Raw genomic sequence first — 23,023 nt, 5'->3', positions numbered from 1 at the left:
CCATCACTAGAAATGAATTCTTTGGGGTCTTGAGGTATTTTGATTTATTTAAGAAACAATTATATATGTACATGGTCAAAATTAAAGAAAGCATAGGATACTAGCTCAATGCCACATCCCACATAGCTTGAGGGTGATGGTTTGAGGTGGAAATAGAATATAGTAAGTGGAGGGCCCTGTAGCAATGTTCTAGTCTCTGTATGTCAAGATGTGATCAATACCCTACATTTTCAATGGTGTGTATCTAAAAAGATGGAGTGATAAAAGAGGGTCAATGTACACCAGTCCTCAGAGGGAGTTCAACTTTGAATAAGAAGACTATTAAAATTGAGACGTGACTATTTAAACCTGAAAAGACTGAAATATTATTAATTGGTAAGTTCAAGACTGTGGATTTTAGCGAGCAAGAGTAGTCATGGAAAATTAAGAGACTCAATTTTCCCTACACATCTGAGTGGAGAGAATAAATTTGCAAACCGGAATCACTGCTTTCTCTGCTCCTTGAGAATAAGGTTGTTGACATATTTTCTGAAATTGCTAATAATCTAGAAAAAGTTGTACAGCTCTTTCATAAAGAGGAATATCAGAGTCTGGGATCTCTGTCTCCAGAGAATGTCCATTATCATCTGAAGCCAGATTACCAGCTTCTTGTGAAAACACAGTAAACAATGAGTTGGCATCTAGAATGGTTTGTTTTTGGAACAGCTGGAGTTGACTGAACACGGGCAAAGTTTACAAATGAGGTCTTCATGTGGAGAAATGAAGAGAGGAAGTCAACAATATCGGACTCTAGCCAGGCTCACTCTCAGGCTGGATGAGGATATTTTAAATAAACATTAGGTTTTAACTTCCCTGCATCCCTAATAGCTACAGACAACTAATATATCCAGTGGACTATGTATCCCTTTTAAAATACTTTTTTCAAGTATACATGTAGAGAAGTGCACAGATGTATCCTTTTGTTTATAAAAAGTTGAAATTTAGGGCTTCCCTGGTGGTGCAGTGGTTAAGAATCCGCCTGCCAATGCAGGGGACGTGGGTTCAAGCCCTGGTCCGGGAAGATCCCACATGCTGTGGAGCAACTAAGCCCGTGCACCACAACTACTGAGCCTGCGCTCTAGAGCCCGCGAGCCACACCTACTGAAGCCCGCGTGCCTAGAGCCCGTGCTCCGCAACAAGAGAAGCCACCGCAGTGAGAAGCCGGCACACCACAACGAAGAGAAGCCTCCGCTCGCCGCAACTAGAGAAAGCCCGCGCACAGCAACGAAGACCCAATGCAGCCAAAAATAAAAGTAAAAATAAATAAATTTTAAAAAGTTGAAATTTAATATATAAATTCACTAATAACAGATTGTCCTTGGCCATTTCACTCCTTTGAGGGAAGATAGAAATTCTCCTGTGGAGATTTTCTACCTCACAGTACAGAAGTGCAGAATTTCGAGGAACAGAAGTGAGGAGAGAGTAGTTATCCTTGCTGGATTGAAATAACTAAATTAAGGAACGTCTTTGAAGGAAGAACAATGGTGACATCAAAGGGACAGTCACTTGCAGGAGAGAGGAGGCATATAAAAGTGCTGACTGATAGGGCCAGGGATGAAGAGCTGTGTACGTGAGCCAAAGCCTCTCAGAAGCCAGAATGTGCTGAGCTTTCTGGAAAGAACTAGAACCAGTGCGTGGCCCAAGAAGTACCTTGCCTTTCACAAGGCAGTTATGTGGGCCCTATTCCTCCGTAACGTGGGTACTCAGTAAATGGGCACTGCGGAATGAATAAAAGAAAGCCCTATAAAAATCAAACAGATTTCCCCCTTTAAAAGTGTTTCCACAGGGCATATTTCTGAACCATTTTCTAAACTCTGTAACATTTTCCCAGACCCTGGAAACTCTCAAATACTTCTCAAGTCTCTGGAACTCAGTCTCTTACCAGATTCCAGAAGTTTCTCCTAAGCTATGGAGGTTCAACTCCGTTTTGTAAGTTGCTGGGGTCCACCACCCCTCTGTCTCCCATGGGCTTGGGTATTTACAACCCTGCTCTAATTCACATGGTCATCCGTGTGACAGACTTACACTGGCACCCACAACTGGATCCACCCCGGCCAACCTCACAGCCTTTCCAGACACATCTTCAAAGCCAGGGTTGCTACTGTCATGTCCCCTGCGGCCACTTCCCCTTCCTGCTCTACCTCTTTGCTCTGGTTTCCCAGGATTCCCGCAGGGGAGGAGGATATGGCCATGGGGACATTTCCTTCCCTTTGCTCCCTGCCCTCAGATACTCTGTGAGTCCTCCTATTTGGGGCCTACAGTGACCTCACCTCTAGACCTAGGGTCATCTACAAAATCAAAGACAGGTAGGTTCTATTCACACAAAAGCAGGAAACCCTCACATACTATTTTTATTTCATAAAGCCCAAAGACTTTAGCGTCCTTTGACTGGAATTATTGTATATTTATATTTATATGTGACAAATTACTTAAAATGAAAGTTAGCTAGACACATCACCACCACCACACCTTAGGAAATATGTGAGTTCTCTAATCTTTAGGTAATATTTCTTATAAGAAGAAAAGATAAAGGAGTTTTAAAGGAGTTGAGGAAGATATTTTCCAGTCTCCCATTTCCATTCTTTTTGGTAGAAATTTTTATACTGTTCCATTTGACTTGAAGTGAGCATTAAAAAAACAACTACTGGCTCGATAATCCTTCAAATTCTGGAGTTAATAAGAATTCTCAAAAGCTGCTCACACAGGCTTCAACGGCCCACATTGCGTCCCCAGTCTCCCTCTCCACCAGATTGGAAAAACAATCAACTCCACTGTAACCATCACATTTCTCAGAAAGAAGTTTTGCTTTTATGTTAATAGGATTTCATGTGCACACATGTTGGTAACAGTTGGCAAGTGTCAATGGGCTTGATTATGCTTTTCATTAAACTTTCAAAACTAAATGTTTGGATTACTAATTTTACTTTGTGTTCCTCAGTCACTTGGCACGATTTTCCTCTCTCCCTCCTTCCTTGAAGTAGGTTGTGAGACTTCATTAACTCTTTGCCTTGTCCAAACCAAGTTCTCTACTTTGATGGAGCCCTTTCTTAACCCCTCCAGCACCTTCTCACCAGCTCTGTGTCAGAGCTAGAAAACCAGTCATCGGGCACTTCCATCCCACCCTGTCTGCGTCCATCCAAGTTATCACTTAACACTTTCATTTCCACAGACTTTCCTCCATTACACCTACAAACCCCTTAAGGAGAGTGCACAGATGAAAGAACCTGGGTTTTGGAACCAAAGAGACCTGGGTGGAAATCCTGGTTCCAGCACTATAAGCTCTGCAGACCTGGGGAAGCTGAACCTCTCCTGGGTCCCCACTTCATCTGTCAAAATGGAATCATGGCACTCACTTTGCAGGGCTGTTGTGAGGATTAATGAGACAATCTATCTGAAATGTCAAGCACCGCCTGGCTCAGAGCAAATGTTAACGGAAACAACCTATGGATGAACTGAGTCTTGGAAATGAGTCCTTACCATCCACAAAATCATGTGTTGGGTACTATATTGTGCATATGTATTTCATGACTATATATCGTGTATGATGTGTTTTAAATGTTAAGTTACTTTGGTATCTACAGGTTATATCTAAGGTAGAATGCTCCCTCTACCCAAAACTGGAATAGCTGTTTTGAAATATTGAGAATTACTTGTCTGGCTCAAATTGAGGTATCTCTTGCTGAGTAGAAAGTCAGGTATGAACAACAACACAGAAGAGTATTTGGATTTTGGCAGCTACCCTGAAATTCTCTGGTATTGACCATGTTGTCCCTTCTGTTACTGTGGTTGGAGCTCCTTCCCATCACCCACCTGCATGAGAGATGAAGAGCAGCAAGTGCCAAAGCTGGACAAACATCAGCCCCTTTCCAGGACTGATGAACAGCTGTGTCGTTCAGATAGTCTTAAATGGGGACACCAGTCACCACCTAAATAAATAACTGAGTGGACTGAGTGGTCAACACAGTTGTGATTGACTAATTCACTGGTCATTAACAGACGCCGGCCAGATGAGCAATACAAATGTACTTCAAACAATTATCCTCCAATGCACAACACTGGTATGATGATTAACTCTGGTTCTATTTCGTATCAAACCATGGGTATGCTATTAACAAAGCTTGCTCTTATTACGTTTATTGATTAGGTAAGATTTATAATTTCAAAAATGTTGTTGTTGGGACTTCCCTGGTGGTCCAGTGGTTATGAATCCACCTTCCAATGCAGGAGATGTGGGTTCGATCCCTGGTCGGGGAACTAAGATCCCACATACCACGGGGCAACTAAGCCCGTACGCCACAACTAGAGACAAGGCCGCACGCCGCAACAAAAGATCCCTCGTGCCGCAACAAAAGATCCCTCGTGCTGCAACTAAGACCCGACGTAGCCAAATAAATAAACATTAAAAAAAAATGTTGTTGTTATCTCTTAGGCTTCATCAAAAGACTAACACTGAGACAACTGCTATTCTGTTAAGTGATTTGAAGGGTAGGAAAATGAAATCACACAATTCCTGTTCTCCTAGAGAGCAGATTTTAGTAGGCAAACATAAAACGTGTACCCACATAATTACAATACAATATAGAAATACCAATGTCTATAGAATAGAGTTAGATCAAGTGCTATGAGCTTTTAAAGTCTCATAGAAATGCTTATTATTAGTGCTAAAGTCTTGTACCTCAGGTGTCTCTTTCTCAGGAATCCCTACCAACTGCATTAAGACCCACAGACATATGATCAGCCATTAGACTTAACTGTAAGCTCTTTTATTTCATTTTCACCACTCTTTATCCCCAAACTACTTCTTTTTTGGATTTATCTTTTACTTTGGTGAAGTATATACACTTAAGCAATTTTCTTAACAACAGACTTAAATATATACCTATCAGAATGGCTAACATAAAAAGTATAGTGATGACATGGGACTTCCCTGGTGGTGCAGTGGTTAAGAATCTGCCTGCCAATGCAGGGGACGCGGGTTCGAACCCTGGTTTGGGAATATCCCACATGCCGCAGAGCAACTAAGCCCATGTGCCACAACTACGAAGCCTGCACTCTTGAGCCCGCAAGCCACAACTACTGAGCCCGCACGCCACAACGAAGAGTAGCCCCTGCTCGCCACAACTAGAGAAAGCCTGCGTGCAGCAACAAAGACCCGATGCAGCCCAAAAACCCCACAAACATATATATATATATATATATATACATATGTGTGTGTGTGTATATATAGATAGATAGATAGATAGATAGATAGGTAGATAGATATAGTGATGACAGCAAATACTGGTGGGGATGAAAAGCAACTAGATCACTCATACATTGCTGATGGGAATGCAAAATGGTACAGCCACTCTGGAAAAGAGTTTCGCAGTTTCTTCCAAAACTAAAGATGTGCTTACCATACAACACAGAGCTGCACTTGGGCATTTATACCAGAGAAATGAAAACTTGTGCTTATGCAGAAACCCTTATGAAAATATTCATAGCAGCTTCATTTATAACAGTCAAAAACTACATAAAACCCACATGTTATTCAATGGGTGAATGCTTAAACTGTGGTATATCCATACCATGAAACATAACTCAGCAATAAAAAGGGTAAACTACCAACACACAAAATAACTTGGATGGATCACAAGGGTATTATGCTGAGTGAAAAAAGCCGATCTCAGAGGTTACACACCGTATGATTCCTGAAATGACAAAATTATAGAGACGGAAAACAGATTGGTGGTTGCAAGGGACTGCGGAGGGGTGGGATGGGAGGGAGGTGTCTGTGGCCACATATAAAAGGGGAGCAGGAGGGATCTTTGTGGAAGAACTGTTCTATATTTGACCGTGGTGGTTACATAAACACACATGTGCATAAATGATATATATACATACCCACGCACACATACAAATGAGTGCCTGTAAAACTGGTGAAATCTGAAAAAGATCCCTGCATTGTACCCATGTCAATTTCCTAGTTGTAATATTGTACTAAGGTCCTATAAGATATTACTGCTGGGAAAACTAGGTGAAGAGTATATGAGATCTCTCTGTATTTTTTTTTCTTCCAACTGCATGTGAATCTACAATTATTTCAAAATAAATTTTTTTTTTATAAAAGAAGATTTAGAGGTAGGAAGTTTTTTAAAGTCCTTGCATATGTGACGCCTTCATTTCCAGTCTCACGGGGAAATCTGCCTTGGCTAGACACAGACATCTGTGTCCAAGATCATTTCCTCTCAGACACGAGCACAGAAGGCATTGTTCCACTGTTTCTCAGAAACCTCATGATTCTTTTTTTTTTTTTTTAAACTCATTGCCCTTTAAAACAATTTTTTAAATTAATTAATTTATTTATATTTTATTTTTGGCTGCATTGTGTCTTCACTGCTGCACGTGGGCTTTCTCTAGTTGAGGCGAGCAGGGGCTTCTCTTCGTTGTGGTGTGCAGTCTTCTCATTGCGGTGGCTTCCCTTGTTGCGGAGCACTGGCTCTACGTGCGCGGGCTTCAGTAGTTGTGGCACACGGGCTCAGTAGTTGTGGCTCACAGGCTCTAGAGCGCAGGCTCAGTAGTTGTGGCACACGGGCTTAGTTGCTCCACAGCATGTGGGATCTTCCCCGACCAGGGCTCGAACCTGTGTCCCCTGCATTGGCAGGCAGATTCTTAACAATTGCGCCACCAGGGAAGTCCTATGATTCTTCCTAGCTCAAACAATCTTGGACTCCGTAAGTTGGTTTTATTTACTTATTTTTTTTCACCAACTTTATCTTTGCTTTATGTTGGTATTACAATGTTATCAAAATAACTAATAAGAGATAGCAAAACTCATAACTTAAAACAATGGAGCAGGGGCTTCCCTGGTGGCAGAGTGGTTGAGAATCTGCCTGCCAATGCAGGCGACACGAGTTTGAGCCCTGGTCTGGGAAGATCCCACGTGCCACGGAGCAACTAGGCCCGTGAGCCACAACTACTGAGCCTGCGTGTCTGGAGCTTGTGCTCCGCAACAAGAGAGGCCGCGACAGTGAGAGGCCCGCGCACTGCGATGAAGAGTGGCCCCGCTCGCCGCAACTAGAGAAAGCCCTCGCACAGAAACGAAGACCCAACACAGCCAAAAATAATAAATACATAAATAAAGAAGCTTCCATTTAAAAAAAACAACAACAACAACAAAAAACAATGGAGCAAATAAATATATCATGGGATTATAGTGTTTTAAAGATATAATCTGCAGAACAGTGCATTTATCTATATCTTTTTTGGGAAGTAATCTTTCAAGGTCTGGAACAGAGATGTGGAGTCAATGATATCCTTGTCCCCTTCCCATGTTTTAGCTGAAGTCTAAAAACGAACTCCAATTCCTTACTGATAAAGGAAATAGCTTAAATGTAAGTGTTGTCATCAGTAAGAGATGTACATCTTTTTTCTATTAGGTCTGAAACATTTTTTCCTCCTTAAAGGTAACTGGAAGGCAACCAATACATATGAAAAAAGAAAACAACCTGTCTAAACTAAATGCAAAAAAATTAATGCTAAAGAAATTTATAGCTATGGGGTAAGCACTAACATTATGCTAAATTAAGTATTATAGAAAATAGCCTACCTAGTAACCCATACAAACATGCCTATAGCTGAGAAGAATCTGATCTACAAATTTAGAGCTTGCCATACATAGTTAGGATGAAATCCCAGTTTGCACATCAAAAAGTCTCAGTATTCTTAAGACCAGTTTCATTAATATTTCATTAATATTAATATTTATGGTGACAGACATTTGTGTGAAAAAGGAAAATTGGTTCCACACCATATAAAAATTAATAAATTTGCTGCTCAACAAAAAAAATAATAAATGAAAATAAGTCATTTAGGTCATTAATTATCAAGACTGTCTGATATGACTCCCACATGAAGGGATAAGAACTATTTGAATTGCAAACACAAGTTCTCACTAATATACTTTATCAATGTCATGTTCCCAGAATTATCAATAAATATTGTAGGATGTAATAATTTATCAAATTAATTAAATGATACGAGACATTTTAGATTTTTCATAAATAAGTTATGTCAGAGAAGAAATAATTATAGTAAATTTAAAATGCACACAAAATAGTTCCCAATTGTTCTTCCAAAATTAATACATAAATTTCAAGTCAACTTTAATTTCATAATCTTGTAATATGTACTGAGTGTACACAATAAGCCAGGTACGCAGCTGCAGAGAGGTATAAGGAATGACTTTTGGCCTTTGAGACATTTACAGTCTAGCTAGGGAGACTGGATATACACCTAAAGGAGACAAGGATCAGTATTAAATAAAATAAAGTCTAATGACTATTTACAATACTGTTTCTATGGGAAAATAATTGAAAGATAAAAATACTTTTGTTACACAAATGACTTTTAACATGGGGACAATCAGTACAGTTTTTTAAAAAAATCCCAAGTGATTCAAAAGGGAGATCATCTGCTTTATTAAATTCTCAATGCTATATGTGGCAGGCATTGCAGTGAAACTGGATACTTCTTCCAAAATAGGCAGAACTTAAAAAACAGCTAGATATACAAAAGTCACCAAAGATAGATTTTTTTTGGAGGTCTGACTAAACCTGTCTCCCTCTATCATCAGATAGTTTTTCCCTTGCTCGAATATGTATTTCTTTTTTTTCTTTTCTTTTTTAAATTTATTTATCTTATTTATTTATTTTTGGCTGCATTTGCTCTTCATTGCTGCACGCGGGCTTTCTCTAGTTGTGGCGAGCGGGGGCTACTCTTCATTGCGGTGCACGGGCTTCTCATCACGGTGGTTTCTCTTGTTGTGGAGCACGGGCTCTAGGCATGCGGGCTTCAGTAGTTGTGGCACACGGGCTCAGTAGTTGTGGCTCGCGGGCGCAGGCTCAGTAGTTGTGGCACACGGGCTTAGCTGCTCTGCGGCATGTGGGGTTGTCCCGGAGCAGGGATGGAACCTGTGTCTCCTGCATTGACAGGTGGATTTTAACCACTGCACCACCAGGGAAGTCCCTCGAATATGTGTTTCAATGAACAGTTACTAAGTACTGACTAAGCACCAGGCAATGAAGATAACAAAGACTTTAAGGTTTGATCCTCATGCTCAAGGATCTACATGTGAATAAATAAAATAGTGTGTTAAATCCCACAAAAGAGGTTAGCTCTGGAGGCTTGGGGAGCCACAGCATGGCGGTCTTCACGGAAGAGATGAGTAGGAGGGGGACAGGTAAAGGAGAGAGGGGAAGAATGGTCCAGCGGAGTGAGACATGTATTAAAAGACCAAAACCTTTAGAGAACATGTCCAGTAGATCAGAATGGCTGGAGAGTAAAGATGCTCTGGGGAGAGGGGAGATAGAAGGCTGAAGAAGGAAGCTGAAGGAGCATCTGGAGAAGAGGCAAGGAACAGATCAGGAAGGATCTGAATGTTCCAAGCTAGGAAGTAAGTATGGCTCTGGCCCAAAAGCAGTAGAGGACCTCCGCTAGAGGATCTTCAGGACCTGGTGGTCTTCTGATCTGAGGATCACTTTGGCAGCAGCATTAGGGATATGCTGAAAGGCAGTGATAGTGAAAACTAGTAAAGAGGCTACTGTAAAACTCCAGGTGAGGAAGGGTCTCAATAAGGGCCGTGGCTGTGCATCTGGAGAGGAGGGGGCAGATCCAAGTGTTATTTAGGAGACAGACTGGATAGGACATGGTGATGTACTGAGTGTGGGGAAAGAGAACAAGAAAGAGGATGGAAAGGGTAGCTTCAGGGTACTGATGTGGGCAACTGGCTTCATGCTGGTCACATTCCCCAGGCCAGGGAAGACAGGCAGAGGAACAGGCTGTGGGAAGACAATGGAGCACCTGGGAAGACCAGTTTTCACATAGGATGTGTCTCTCAGCTTGTCACATGGGGACCACAGGGGATGGTTTGAATAAATCCTACTTCCTGTTTTTGATGGCAAGTGACCTGTGATGTCCTGGCGGTACTTTCTGCTGACATAACTCTTACCCTGGGCCAAGTGCTCTTATGGGTGTAGATGGCTGTCACAGCAGGCAGAGGGTGAGGCCAAAGAAGAGGAAATGCTTCCAGAAAGGGAACCCAGTTATTCACATGTCCATTTTCCCCAGACATAGCCTACAGGGAACAGCAATGTGGGAGCCAGGGAGAACCCAAGATCTGGATCCCTGCTTTTGGAAAGAGCCCTTTGTCTGAATCCTGTGGGCAAGTGGCCTTGGCAGGGTTGAAGGATAAAGTGCATTCCGTTCCCTAGAAGAGTTCCAAGTGGCCAGTGTGCCACGTGGAGGAGTTGGTAGGGATGGACCAGCACAGGGGGACAGGCTTACAGGCAAGGGCCCGAGGCTGGGCTGGGGAAGCTGGGGAAAATGATTTGGGGGCTGCTCAAAGGGCGCAGGGGAAGATGGCATTTGTCAAGAGGGCTCATTGTGGGTTGAGGCGGTTCAGGCTGTTTTGGATGCAGAGTCCAGAAGCAGCAGCTCTGATGGGGAGTCAGGGAAGTAGGCTGTGGGGAGCAGGGCACAATGCATGCAGGTCAGGCTGGGTCAATGAGTCAGGCAGGTATCTTCCGGCCAGCAGTCATGCAAGGGAAATGGAGTCCTGGGGTCTGAGACGTCATGCCGAAATATGAAAGAGGTAGGGGCAGGAAGCAAGAAGTCAGCAGCAAGAGGTGAGGAGGCTTATCGTTTCTATCTGGGAACAACAGAAAAGCTGAGGTCCAAAGGTCTGGGATTCCTGGCTTTACCACCTCTAAGCCCTTAAGAGGACCTGGCACCAGCAGAAAGGGTCTTTTGACATTATTTGGCTCCTGACTGCATTTCTCTCCTACCTCACATGTTCCTTTACTATTAACTGTTGCAACACCAAACAACTCTAGTTCTTGGAACATGTTATGTCATTTCACGCTTAGCTTATATTATTTTCTCTTCCTAGAAATATGCTTCTACTTCTTTGCCTACCTGGAGAACTCTTCTCCTTCTTCAGAACCAAGCTATGATGTTACCTACACTGATCCCTAAAATGCTTTAGAATATTATCATTGCACTTAATATTCTGAATGGCAATTGATTAAAAATAGAACCTGCTGTATAAAAAATAAATAAAATTCAAAAATTCATATTATTTATAAATATAAATAATAATTATAAGATAATACAGAATTATAATTATAATTTATAATAATAAATATAAATATAAAAATTTATATTATATTGGCTTTATCATTTATAAAATAATGTCACCTACACCATCTAATTGAATCATCACAATGCTCCTGGGACATATGTTGAGCTTATATATTAAGGAAAAATTGTGGTTTAGAGAGATTATGACTTGTCAAATATCATACAGCTTATCAATGGAAGATCTAATACCCAGGCATCCAGACACCTGACCTTCCTTCATTTCTCCCTCCCTCCATCCATCCTAACCTTATTTCTGTCTTAAAGATCTTGCTACTGCTGAGATGATGAATTGACATCAGAATTGATTGAAATTTCTTGCTGAGAATATGTTTATCACATATTAATAAATCACATTTGTTGATGCTTCAAAAAAATTTCAAAAAACTAAAAATAAAAATAGAGGTCATTCCCCTCATGTTGGCACACAGGAGGCCTGCGATACATGTCTGATAAGTGAGTAAAAGGATGCATCCTAATATGGGTGTAGCTCACCTTTCTTTGGCTGGGCTGCTGACACAGTAATCCAGTCCCCTGCCTGACTTGTTTCTAGAGCCTGAGTAGCACTGCCTCACTCACAGGATTGTTAACAGCAGAGATTCCCGATCGTTTGGGGCCGGTGCCAGCCCCAGGGTGACCTTACATCCTCCCTGGATCTCCACAGCACCTCATCTGGTGCTAAAGTGAGGGGAATCTGCAAAGTGAGGGAACTGTCAGGGTAAGAGATGCTGTGGGCAATGTCAACCACACATCCTATTCCAGCCCTTCAGAGGATGACCTGAAGAAAGAGAGGTGGGTCTGCTCGCCTCTAGGATGGGGGTCGTTAGCCCGGGGTAGGGAGCGGGTAGAGAGACGAGGGGCTGCAAGGGATTCATGAACTGGAGTGTGAGTGGGCATTTTTCTGGGGAGACAGTTCACAGCTTTCATCAGTTTTACAAAGAGGCCCGTGACTATTAAATATTAAGACGTACATTCCAGAAAAGTGCCTTCCTCCAGGTAGCTCTGATCTGAGAATCAGCTGCTGACTCCAGATCACAGAGGCCTTGGTCATAGTCAAGGCAGATCACAGAAGGGACTCAGGTTCCCCCGCAGCATGCCATTCCCATGCTCCAACTCCACCCCAAGAAAAGCCTTTCTGAAGGCCGATGTGCGCAATTTAAGGAAGCTTCATGATCTGTGTCTTTGACAAGTTCAAATGCAATGAAAGAGAGGCAGTTAGGCTTAGGATACCTCCACATTGACCTTTATGTGCCTTAGCACAACAAATCCTCAAAAAATAAAAAATAAAAAGGCAAATCCCCAGGGTCTCATTCCTGACGAAGAGTCATGTTTGACCTTGTTCTATCAGGATTGGGCTTAGGAAATGCTAATAAACAGACAAATCCTGTGCAATGGCTTTTTACATTTGACCTTTCCTTTTTTTTCTGGCAAAGGAGCCTGTGGCTTTAGAAAACAGCAGAAAAAAGGCTTTCCATATTCAAGAGGCAAGAAATGCACACACACACAAAGAGAAAGCAAATCTAAAACTGTTTGAAACTCTGGGGAACTGAGAGTCACTTTTCACCCACATCCTGTCAGGGTTGAAAAGCACAGGAAAAGGTTTCTCCTAAAATGTGTGTATGTTTTATTTTTTCTTTTTTAAAGAAAAACAAGAATCACTCATATGCACCCAGATATCTGAATAGATCAGCTGGATATTTTTTTGTTTGCTTGGTTCCCAGTGTTCTTCCTATGACTTCTGAAAAGATAGGTTTAAAAAAATCCTTACATTGAATCTTTAAATTTCAATTGTTAAGAGCACATGCTTTGTCCCCAAACAGGTGTGGGCTCTGCCACTGACTTGCTAGGTGATGCTGGACAGGTTTGTTAACCTTCTTAAGAACCTAATTATTCACCAATTAAAATGGGAGTATGAATGGTACTGATGTCAAATGGTGGCTGAGATAATTAAAAGAAATAATGCATTAAAAAATCTTAGGCTATTAAGTGAAGTAAGTCAAACAGAGAAAGACAAATATCATATGGTATCACTTATATGTGGAATCTAAAAAAATGATACAAATGAACTTATTTACAAAACAGAAATAGACTGACAGACAGAAAACGAACTTATGGTCACCAAAGGGGAAAGGGGGGGAGGGATAAATTAGGAGTTTGGGATTAACATATACACACTATTATATATAAAACAGGTAAACAACAAGGACCTACTATATAGGACAGGGAACTATACTCAATAACTTCTAATAACCTATAATGGAAAAGAATCTGAAAAGGAATATATATATACATATATGTATAACTGAATCACTTTGCCATACGTTTGAAACTAACACAACATTGTAAGTTAACTATACTTCAATTTAAAAAAAAAGAAAAATATCTTAGGCTAGCTTGGTAAACTCGAAGCATCAATGAATGGCATCTAAAGGACAGGAGCTGTGGAGTAAATCCTCTACCGATGAAACAAACAATTCCAAGGACACATCTTTATGTGCTATCATAGATGTTTTAACACACAGAAAGAAAAAACCCAGCAACAGTGGGACTGTGTTTCTCGTTGAGGATTCCCCATTTTATACATTACATGGGGTGGTTAGACTGCCTTCTTCACCTTCAGGTGAGCTCGAGTCTGGCAGAGAAGGGACCCTCCCTCCCCTGTAACAAGGTGTGTCATCTGACCAAGTCCACAGAAGGCCCAGGAAGCCAAGGCATACCCCATATTTCCCAGTGATCAGGCCCCATGAGTCCTATTCTCTTCTCCAGAAAGCCCTGGTCAGGCCTGGACCCAACCCCGCACCAGCGCACCTTCAGCCCATCTCCAACATGCCCAACTCAGCTGAGAACCTGAATGGTTCTCCTAAGTTCATCTGGGCCAGGAAATAACATTCCTGAGAATCTGTTAATCAAATGATCATCATCCTTCAGAACCTAGCAGAGTTGCATTTTCATCTATTTCTCCAAAAGGGCTTTTACCTACTTTCTGTAAATTTACCATGTCAGAAAAATTTATCCTGGACTTTGGTTTTACTTTTTTTTTTCTTTTTTTCTCATGCATTGCTGGCTGGGGGAACTCCTCCTCCTTTTGACAATCGCTCTGGCTACTTTGCATGGAATGGTCTTTGCTCTGTCAAGCCTCATTCCTGATCGCCCCTTATTCAGATCACATAGAGCAATTTCAGCAAATGGGCCCACCTCATGGTTCTGCACATACAATGGATTTCCAGGGATCCACTTATCAATCCCACCAAGTGCATTTTCTCTAAGCTTCTCTCCCCTGTTGGAATCTTACTTCATCCAAGTCTTGTATATGGCTTTTCTCGCTAATCACTGTGTTAAACCTAAACTTCTTTTCCCTCCACTTTAACCACCCTTCCCACAGGGAAGGATGAAAAGAAAAAAAAAATTCTTGTTTCATTTGATCAAAGAAAGCTGACTTAGCTTATTAATAAAACCAACAGACTCCAGACAATTTCCTTATCATCCACCAGTTCCTTCAACAACAGGGAAGCATGCATCAGCACCAGGACTGGTAATGATGGGATTCCATGTGACAGTTTTTGGATATTCTTACAGAGGTACCTTACCACAGATGACTTTTCAAAGGCATTCACAGCAATGACATTTCCTTACCCGGCAGTCTCTCTGAAGCGTCTTCATGAGCGCATTGTATGTTTCTGTATCAAAATACAATCCTTCGTGCATGTCTTGCAGGAAATCTAAGTCCTTAAACGTGGGGTTGGATTTCTCTCTCTCTTTTCGGGATGCTCTTCGCTTATAGGTTGAGCCTTTCAAGTCATAAGTAAAGTGCATTCTCATGGAGCGTGGTAAGACATTGTTCATCACCACAATCCTGATGTTAATGCCCCCTGATTGCATGCAATACAGTCCATAAAATTTGGGCAAAAGAGTCCTTGGATTCTGGTTTAAATTCTAAAAAAAGAAAAAGGAAAAAAATGTTTAAACTCTACTTTTACAAAATAATGCTCCACTATGACGTGTTTTCATCTAAAATGATAATTAAAAATGGAAGGTGATTATTTTTGTTAACGGCCATTGTTAAAATTTTGCTGTTCCTAACCTAGTTTTTAAGTCAGCTTACGGGAACAGCAACTTTATCATTCTGATCTCAGGGCATTAAAAGTGGCTGAATTGAAAAGGGACAGAATGTCCCAAATTAGCTCCAACTAAAATCAGGCAAAGACGTGATTAGTGCCATGTGTGATTATTCTCTAAGGTAGCTCCAGAGAAAATTAATTGCTGGGGTACGAGGGATGAACATTTAAAATTTTAATAGCTCCTGAGAAACTGTCTTCCAAAAATGGCCAGACCACTTTACAACCACACTTTGTAAGATTACATATTTCCCACCACTCTTACCAGTGCTGAATATTATCCAACTTTATAATCTTTGTAAGCATGGTTGGTGAAAAATGACGACTTGTTTTCAATTTAATTTAAATGTGAATACCACTAATAACTAGAGAAATCTAATATTTTTACATATTTTTAGCCACCTCAAAGATAATTTTGTGTTACTATCCTTTGCTCATTTTTCTTTACGTTTTTGTCATTGTTGGAGTTCTTGATATATTCTGGATATTTATTATTTTCCTATTCTATTCGGGGTAAATATTTTCTTCCACTATGTTGTCTTTTTTGTTATAAAAATAGGGAATACACACCTATTTTTGTTTCACTTTAAAAGTAGGCAAGAAGTAAAAAATAGTTTACTAAAAGGCATTTATATAATGAAAAGTCTACTATCCCTAATCCTTCCCCCAATTCCCAACTTTTGTGGAAACTATTGTTCCCACTTTCTTTCTATCATTTTAGAAATATCCCATGTGCTTATGTTAATTTTATACCTGTTTTTTTTTTTTGGTTATACAGATGTTTTGCTTTTTCATGTAGTCACATTTATGTACTTGTTTCTTGTGCTTTTTTGGCTTCTTATTTAGCAAAGCTTTTTATACCCCAAGAAATTTATAAACTTCTTCTACGGTCTTACAAATTTTTAATAGTTTTGGTGATTACATTTGGTTTTTTACTCCACATGGAATTAATTATTTTCTTCCAGAAAGTTTGCGTAGAGCATTGATCTGACTTACATGCATCATGAAATGAGTATCACAGTAAGTTTAGTGAACAGCCGTCATCTCATATAGATACAAAATTAAAGAAATAGAAAAAAATTTTTTTCCTTGTGATGAGAACCCTTAGGATTTACTCTATTAACAACTTTCCTATATAACATGCAGCAGTGGTCATTATATTCACCATGGTGTACATCACATCTTTAATGCTTATTTATCTTGTAACTGGAAGTTTGTACCTTTTGACCACCTTCCTCTAATGCCCCCTTCCCCCACCTCCCGCCTCCGGTAACCACAAATCTGATCTCCTTTTCTATGAGTTTGTTTGTTTTTGAAGTATAATTGACCTACATCACTATGCTAGTTCCTGTTACACAACATAGTGATTTGCTACCTCTGTACACTTCAAACTGATCGCCACAATAAGTCTAGTTAAGATCTGTCACCATACAAAGATGCTACATAATTTTTGACTATATTCCCCACACTGTACATTTCATACTCATGACATTTATTTTGCAACTGAAGTTTGTACCTCTTAACCTCCCTCACCTATTTCTTTTCCCCCCACACCCCTCTCCCCTCTGGTAACCACCTCTTTGATCTCTGTGTCTATGTCTCTGTTTCTGTTTTGTTATGTTTCGCCATTTGTTTTGTTTTTCAGATTCCACATATAAATGAAATCAAACAGTATTTGTCTTTCTCTGTATGACACTTCACTTAACATAATACCCTCTAGGTCCATCCATGTTGTCACAAATGGCAAGATTTCATCCTTTTTTAACGTTAAGTAATATTTCATTGCATATGCACACCACATCTTGTTTTTCCATTCATTTATTGATGGGTACTTGAGCTGCTTCCATATCTTGGCTATTGTAAAACAACGGTGCAATGAACACAGGGGTGTATTTATCTTTTCGAAGTTTTTGTTTCCTTTGGATAAATCCCAGAAGTGGAACAGCTGTTCTAGTTTTAATTTTTTGAGGAATCTCATACTGTTTTCCATAGTGGCTGCACTAATTTACATTCCCACCAATGGGCATGAGGGTTCCCTTTTCTCTACATCCTTGCCAACGCTTATTATTTATTGTCTTTTTCATAATACCCACTCTGATGGATGTGACATGATAGCTTACTGTGGTTTTGACTTGCATCTCTCTGGTGATTAGTGATATTAACCGTCTTTTTCTGTGCCATCTGTATATCTTCTTTGGAAAAATGCCTATTCAGATCCTCTGCAGATTTTTATTTTTATTTTTTATTGAAGTATAATTGATTTACAATGTTGTGTTAGTTTCTGGTATACAGCAAAGTGGTTCAGTTTTATATGCATGTATATGTGTGTGTATGTGTATATATATATATGTGTATATATATGTGTATATATATATATGTGTGTGTGTGTGTGTATTTTTTCAGATTCTTTTTCATTGTAGGTTCTTAGAAGATATTGAGTATAGTTCCGTGGGCTATACAGTAGGACCTTGTTCTTTATCTATTCTATATAAAGTAGTGTATGTCTGTTAATCCCAAGCTCCTAATTTATCCCTCCACCCCCTTTCCCCTTTGGTAACCATAAGTTTGTTTTCTATGTATGTGAGTCTGTTTCTGTTTTGTAAAAATGTTCACTTGTATCCTTTTTTAAGATTCCACATATAAGTGATACCGTATGATATTTTTTTCTCTGACTTACTTCACTTAGTATGATAATCTCTAGGTCCATCCATGTTGCTGCAAATGGCATTATTTTTCACTTTTTTATGGCTAAATAACATTCCATTATGTATGTATGTGCCACATCTTCTTTATCCATTTATCTGTCGAGGGACACAGGTTGCCTCCATGTTTTGGCTATTGTAAAAAGTGCTGCTATGAACACTGGGGTGCATCTTTTCAAATTAGAGTTTTCTCCAAATATATGCCCAAGAGTGGGATTGCAGAATCATATGGTAGTTCTATTTTTAATTTTTTAAGGAATTGCCATACTGTTCTCTGTAGTGGCTGTACCAATTCACATTCCCATCAACGGTGTAGGAGGGTTCCTTTTTCTGCACACCCTCTCCAGCATTTATCATTTATAGGCTTTTTAATGATGGCCATCTGACTGGTGTGAGGTGATACCTCATTGTAATAGTTTTGATTTGCATTTCTCTAATAATTAACAATATAGAGCACCTTTTCATGTGCCTGTTTCTGACCATTTTCTAACATTTTTTAATTGGGTTATTTATTATTTATTTTTCATGTTGAGTTGAATGAGTTCTTTGTATATATTTTTTAAACATCTTTATTGGAGTATAACTGCTTTACAATGTTGTGTTAGTTTCTGCTTTATAACAAAGTTAATCAGCTATACGTATACATATATCCCCATATCCCCTCCCTCGTGCGTCTCCCTCCCACCCTCCCTATCCCCCCCAAGGTGGTCACAAAGCACAGAGCCGGCTGCTTCCCACTAGCTAACTATTTTACATTTGGTAGTGTATATATGTCCATGACACTCTCTCACTTCGTCCCAGCTTACCCTTCCCCCTCCCCGCATCCTCAAGTCCATTTACTACATCTGTGTCTTTATTCCTGTCCTGCCCCTAGGTTCATCAGAACCAACTTTTTTTTTTAGATTCCATATATATGTGTTAGCATATGGTATTTGTTTTCTCTTTCTGACTTCCTTCATTCTGTATGACAGTCTCTAGGTCCACCCACCTCACTACAAATAACTCAATTTAGTTTCTTTTTATGGCTGAGTAATATTCCACTGTGTATATGTGCCACATCTTCTTTATCCATTCATCTGTCAATGGACACTTAGGTTGCTTCCATGTCCTGGTTACTGTAAATGGTGCTGCAGTGAACACTGTGGTACATGACTCTTTTTGAATTATGGTTTTCTCAGGGTATATGCCCAGGAGTGGGATTGCTGGGTCATATGGTAGTTCTATTTTTAGTTTTTAAGGAGCATCCATACTGTTCTACATAGTGGCTGTATCAATTTACATTCCCATCAACAGTGCAAGAGGGTTCCCTTTTCTCCACACCCTCTCCAGCATTTATTGTTTGCAGAATTTTTGATGATGGCCATTCTGACCGGTGTGAGGTGATACCTCATTGTACTTTTGATTTGCATTTCTCTAATGATTAGTGATGTTGAGCATCCTTTCATGTGTTTGTTGGCAATCTGTATACCTTCTTTGGAGAAATGTCTATTTAGGTCTTCTGCCCATCTTTGGATTGGGTTGTTTGTTTTTTTGATATTGAGCTGCATGAGCTGCTTGTATATTTTAGAGATTAATCCTTTGTCAGTTGCTTTGTTTGCAAATATTTCCTCCCATTCTGAGGGTTGTCTTTTGGTCTTGTTTATGGTTTCCTTTGCTGTGCAAAAGCTTTTAAGTTTCAGTAGGTCCTATTTGTTTATTTTTGTTTTTATTCCCATTTCTCTAGGAAGTGGGTCAAAAAGGATCTTGCTGTGATTTATGTCATAGAGTGTTCTGCTTATGTTTTCCTCTAAGAGTTTTATAGTGTCTGGCTTTACACTTAGGTCTTTAAACCATTTTGAGTTTATTTTTGTGTATGGTGTTGGGGAGTGTTCTAATTTCATTCTTTTACATGTAGCTGTCCAGTTTTCCCAGCACCACTTATTTAACAGGCTGCCTTTTCTCCACTGTATATTCTTGCCCCCTTTATCAAAGATAAGGTGACTATATGTGTGTGGGTTTAGCTCTGGGCTTTCTATCCTGTTCCTTTGATCGATATTTCTGTTTTTGTGCTAGTACCATACTGTCTTGATTACTGTATCTTTGTAGTATAGTCTGAAGTCCGGGAGCCTGATTCCTCCAGCTCTGTTTTTCTTTCTCAAGATTGCTTTGGCTATTCGGGGTCTTTTGTGTTTCCATACAAATGGTGAAATTTTTCATTCTAGTTCTGTGAAAAATGCCATAGGTAGTTTGATAGGCATTGCACTGAATCTGTGGATTGCTTTGAGTAGTACAGTCATTTTCATAATGTTGATTCTTCCAATCCAAGAACATGGTATATCTCTCCATCTGTTTGTATCATCTTTAATTTCTTTCCTCAGTGTCTTATAGTTTTCTGCATACAGGTCTTTTGTCTCCTTAGGTAGGTTTATTCCTCAGTATTTTATTCTTTTTGTTGCAATGGTAAATGGGAGTGTTTCCTTAATTTCTCTTTCAGAATTTTCATCATTAGTGTATAAGAATGCAAGAGATTTCTGTGCATTAATTTTGTATCCCGCTTCTTTACCAAATTCATTGATTAGCTCTAGTAGTTTTTGGGTGGCATCTTTAGGATTCTCTATGTATAGTATCATGTTGTCTGCAAACAGTGACAGTTTTACTTCTTCTTCTCTGATTTGGATTCCTTTTATTTCTTTTTCTTCTCTGATTGTTGTAGCTAAAACTTCCAAAACTATGTTGAATAATAGTGGTGAGAGTGGGCAACCTTGTCTTGTTCCTGATCTTAGTGGAAACGGTTTCAGGTTTTCACCATTGAGAACGATGTTGGCTGTGGGTCAGTCATATATGGCCTTCATTATGTTGAGGTAAGTTCCCTCTATGCCTACTTTCTGGAGGGTTTTTATCATAAATGCGTGTTGAATTTTGTCAAAAGCTTTTTCGGCATCTATTGAGAGTATCATGGTTTTACTCCTTCAATTTGTTAATATGGTGTATCACATTGATTGATTTGCATATATGGAAGAATCCTTGCACCCCTGGGATAAATCCCACTTCATCCTGGTGTATGATCCTTTTAATGTGCTGTTGGATTCTGTTTGCTAGTATTTTGTTGAGGATTTTTGCATCTATGTGCATCAGTGATATTGGCCTGTAGTTTTCTTTTTTGTGACACCTTTGTCTGGTTTTGGTATCAGGTGGCCATCTTTGTCTGGTTTTGATGGTGGCCTCGTAGAATGAGTTTGGGAGTGTTCCTCCCTCTGCTATATTTTGGAAGAGTTTGAGAAGGATAGGTGTTAGCTCTTCTCTAAATGTTTGATAGAATTCACCTGTGAAGCCATCTGGTCCTGGGCTTTTGTTTGTTGGAAGATTTTTAATCACAGTTTCAATTTCAGTGCTTGTGATTGGTCTGTTTATATTTTCTATTTCTTCTGGGTTCAGTCTCAGTAGGTTGTGCTTTTCTAAGAATTTGTCCATTTTATTGGCATATAGTTGCTTGTAGTAATCTCTCATGATCCTTTGTATTTCTGCAGTGTCAGTTGTTACTTCTTCTTCATTTCTAATTCTGTTGATTTGAGTCTTTTCCCTTTTTTTCTTGTTGAGTCTGGCTAATGGTTTATCAATTTTGTTTATCTTCTCAAACAACCAGCTTTTAGTTTTATTGATCTTTGTTCTCATTTCCTTCATTTCTTTTATTTCTGATCTGATCTTTATGATTTCTTTCCTTCTGCTAAATTTGGTTTTTTTTCGTTCTTCTTTCTCTAATTGCTTTAGGTGTAAGGTTAGGTTGTTAGAGATTATTCTTATTTCCTGAGGTAGGATGGTATTGCTATAAACTTCCCTCTTAGAACTGCTTTTGCTGCATCCCATAGGTTTTGGGTCGTCGTGTTTTCATTGTCATTTGTTTGTAGGTATTTTTTGATTTCCTCTTTGATTTCTTCAGTGATCTCTTGGTTATTTAGTAGTGTATTGTTTAGGCTCCATGTGTTTGTATTTTTTACAGTTTTTTTCCTGTGATTGATATCTAGTCTCATAGCATTGCAGTCAGTAAAGATACCTGATATGATTTCAATTTTCTTAAACTTACCAAGGCTTGATTTGGAACCAAGGTATGATCTATACTGGAGAATGTTCCATGAGCACTTGAGAAGAAAGTGTATTCTGTTGTTTTTGGATGGAATGTCCTATAGATATCAATTAAGTCCATCTTGTTTAATGTGTGATTTAAAGCTTGTGTTTCCTTATTTATTTTCATTTTGGTTGATCTGTCCATTGGTGAAAGTGAGGTGTTAAAGTCCCCTACTATGATTGTGTTACTGTCGATTTCCCCTTTTATGGCTGTTAGCATTTGCCTTATGTATTGAGGTGCTCTTACACTGGGTACGTACATATTTACAATTGTTATGTCTTCTTGGATTGATTCTTTGATCATTATGTAGTGTCCTTCTTTGTCTCTTGTAATAGTCTTTAAAGTCTATTTTGTCTGATATGAGAATTGTTACTCCAGTTTTCTTTTGATTTCCATTTGCATGGAATATCTTTTTCCATCCCCTCACTTTCAGTCTGTATGTGTCCGTAGGTCTGAAGTGGGTCTCTTGTAGACAGCATATATACGGGTCTTGTTTTTGTATCCATTCAGCCAGTCTATGTCTTTTGGTTGGAGCATTGAATCCATTTTCATTTAAGGTAATTATTGATATGTATGTTCCTATTACCATTTTCTTAATTGTTTTGGGTTTGTTATTGTAAGTCTTTTCCTTCTCTTGTGTTTCCTGCCTAGAAAAGTTCCTTTAGCATTTGTTGTAAAGTTGGTTTGGTGGTGCTGAATTCTCTTAGCTTTTGCTTGTCTGTAAAGGTTTTAATTTCTCTGTCGAATCTGAATGAGGTCCTCGCTGGGTAGAGTAATCTTGGTTGTAGGTTTTTCCCTTTCATCACTTTAAATATGTCCTGCCACTCCCTTCTGGCTTGCAGAATTTCTGCTGAAATTTCAGCTGTTAAACTTATGGGGATTCCCTTGGA

At 39.5% G+C, this 23,023-nt stretch overlaps 1 protein-coding gene across 2 annotated transcripts in view; it reads right to left on the bottom strand.

Annotated features, from left to right (window-relative positions):
- The window catches only part of PIP5K1B (phosphatidylinositol-4-phosphate 5-kinase type 1 beta), a 341,484-nt gene that overhangs the window by 119,700 nt on the left and 198,761 nt on the right, over positions 1–23,023 (bottom strand). For both annotated transcript variants that reach the window (XM_036856085.1, XM_036856083.1), the window contains one exon: positions 14,848–15,147. In XM_036856085.1, the coding sequence (XP_036711980.1) occupies positions 14,848–15,147 (300 nt within the window). The remainder of the gene's footprint in view (positions 1–14,847; positions 15,148–23,023) is intronic.

This window comes from Balaenoptera musculus, chromosome 6, assembly GCF_009873245.2.
Source record: "Balaenoptera musculus isolate JJ_BM4_2016_0621 chromosome 6, mBalMus1.pri.v3, whole genome shotgun sequence".
Taxonomy (NCBI): Eukaryota; Metazoa; Chordata; class Mammalia; order Artiodactyla; family Balaenopteridae; genus Balaenoptera; species Balaenoptera musculus.
This window is presented reverse-complemented; position numbering and strand designations above follow the sequence as displayed.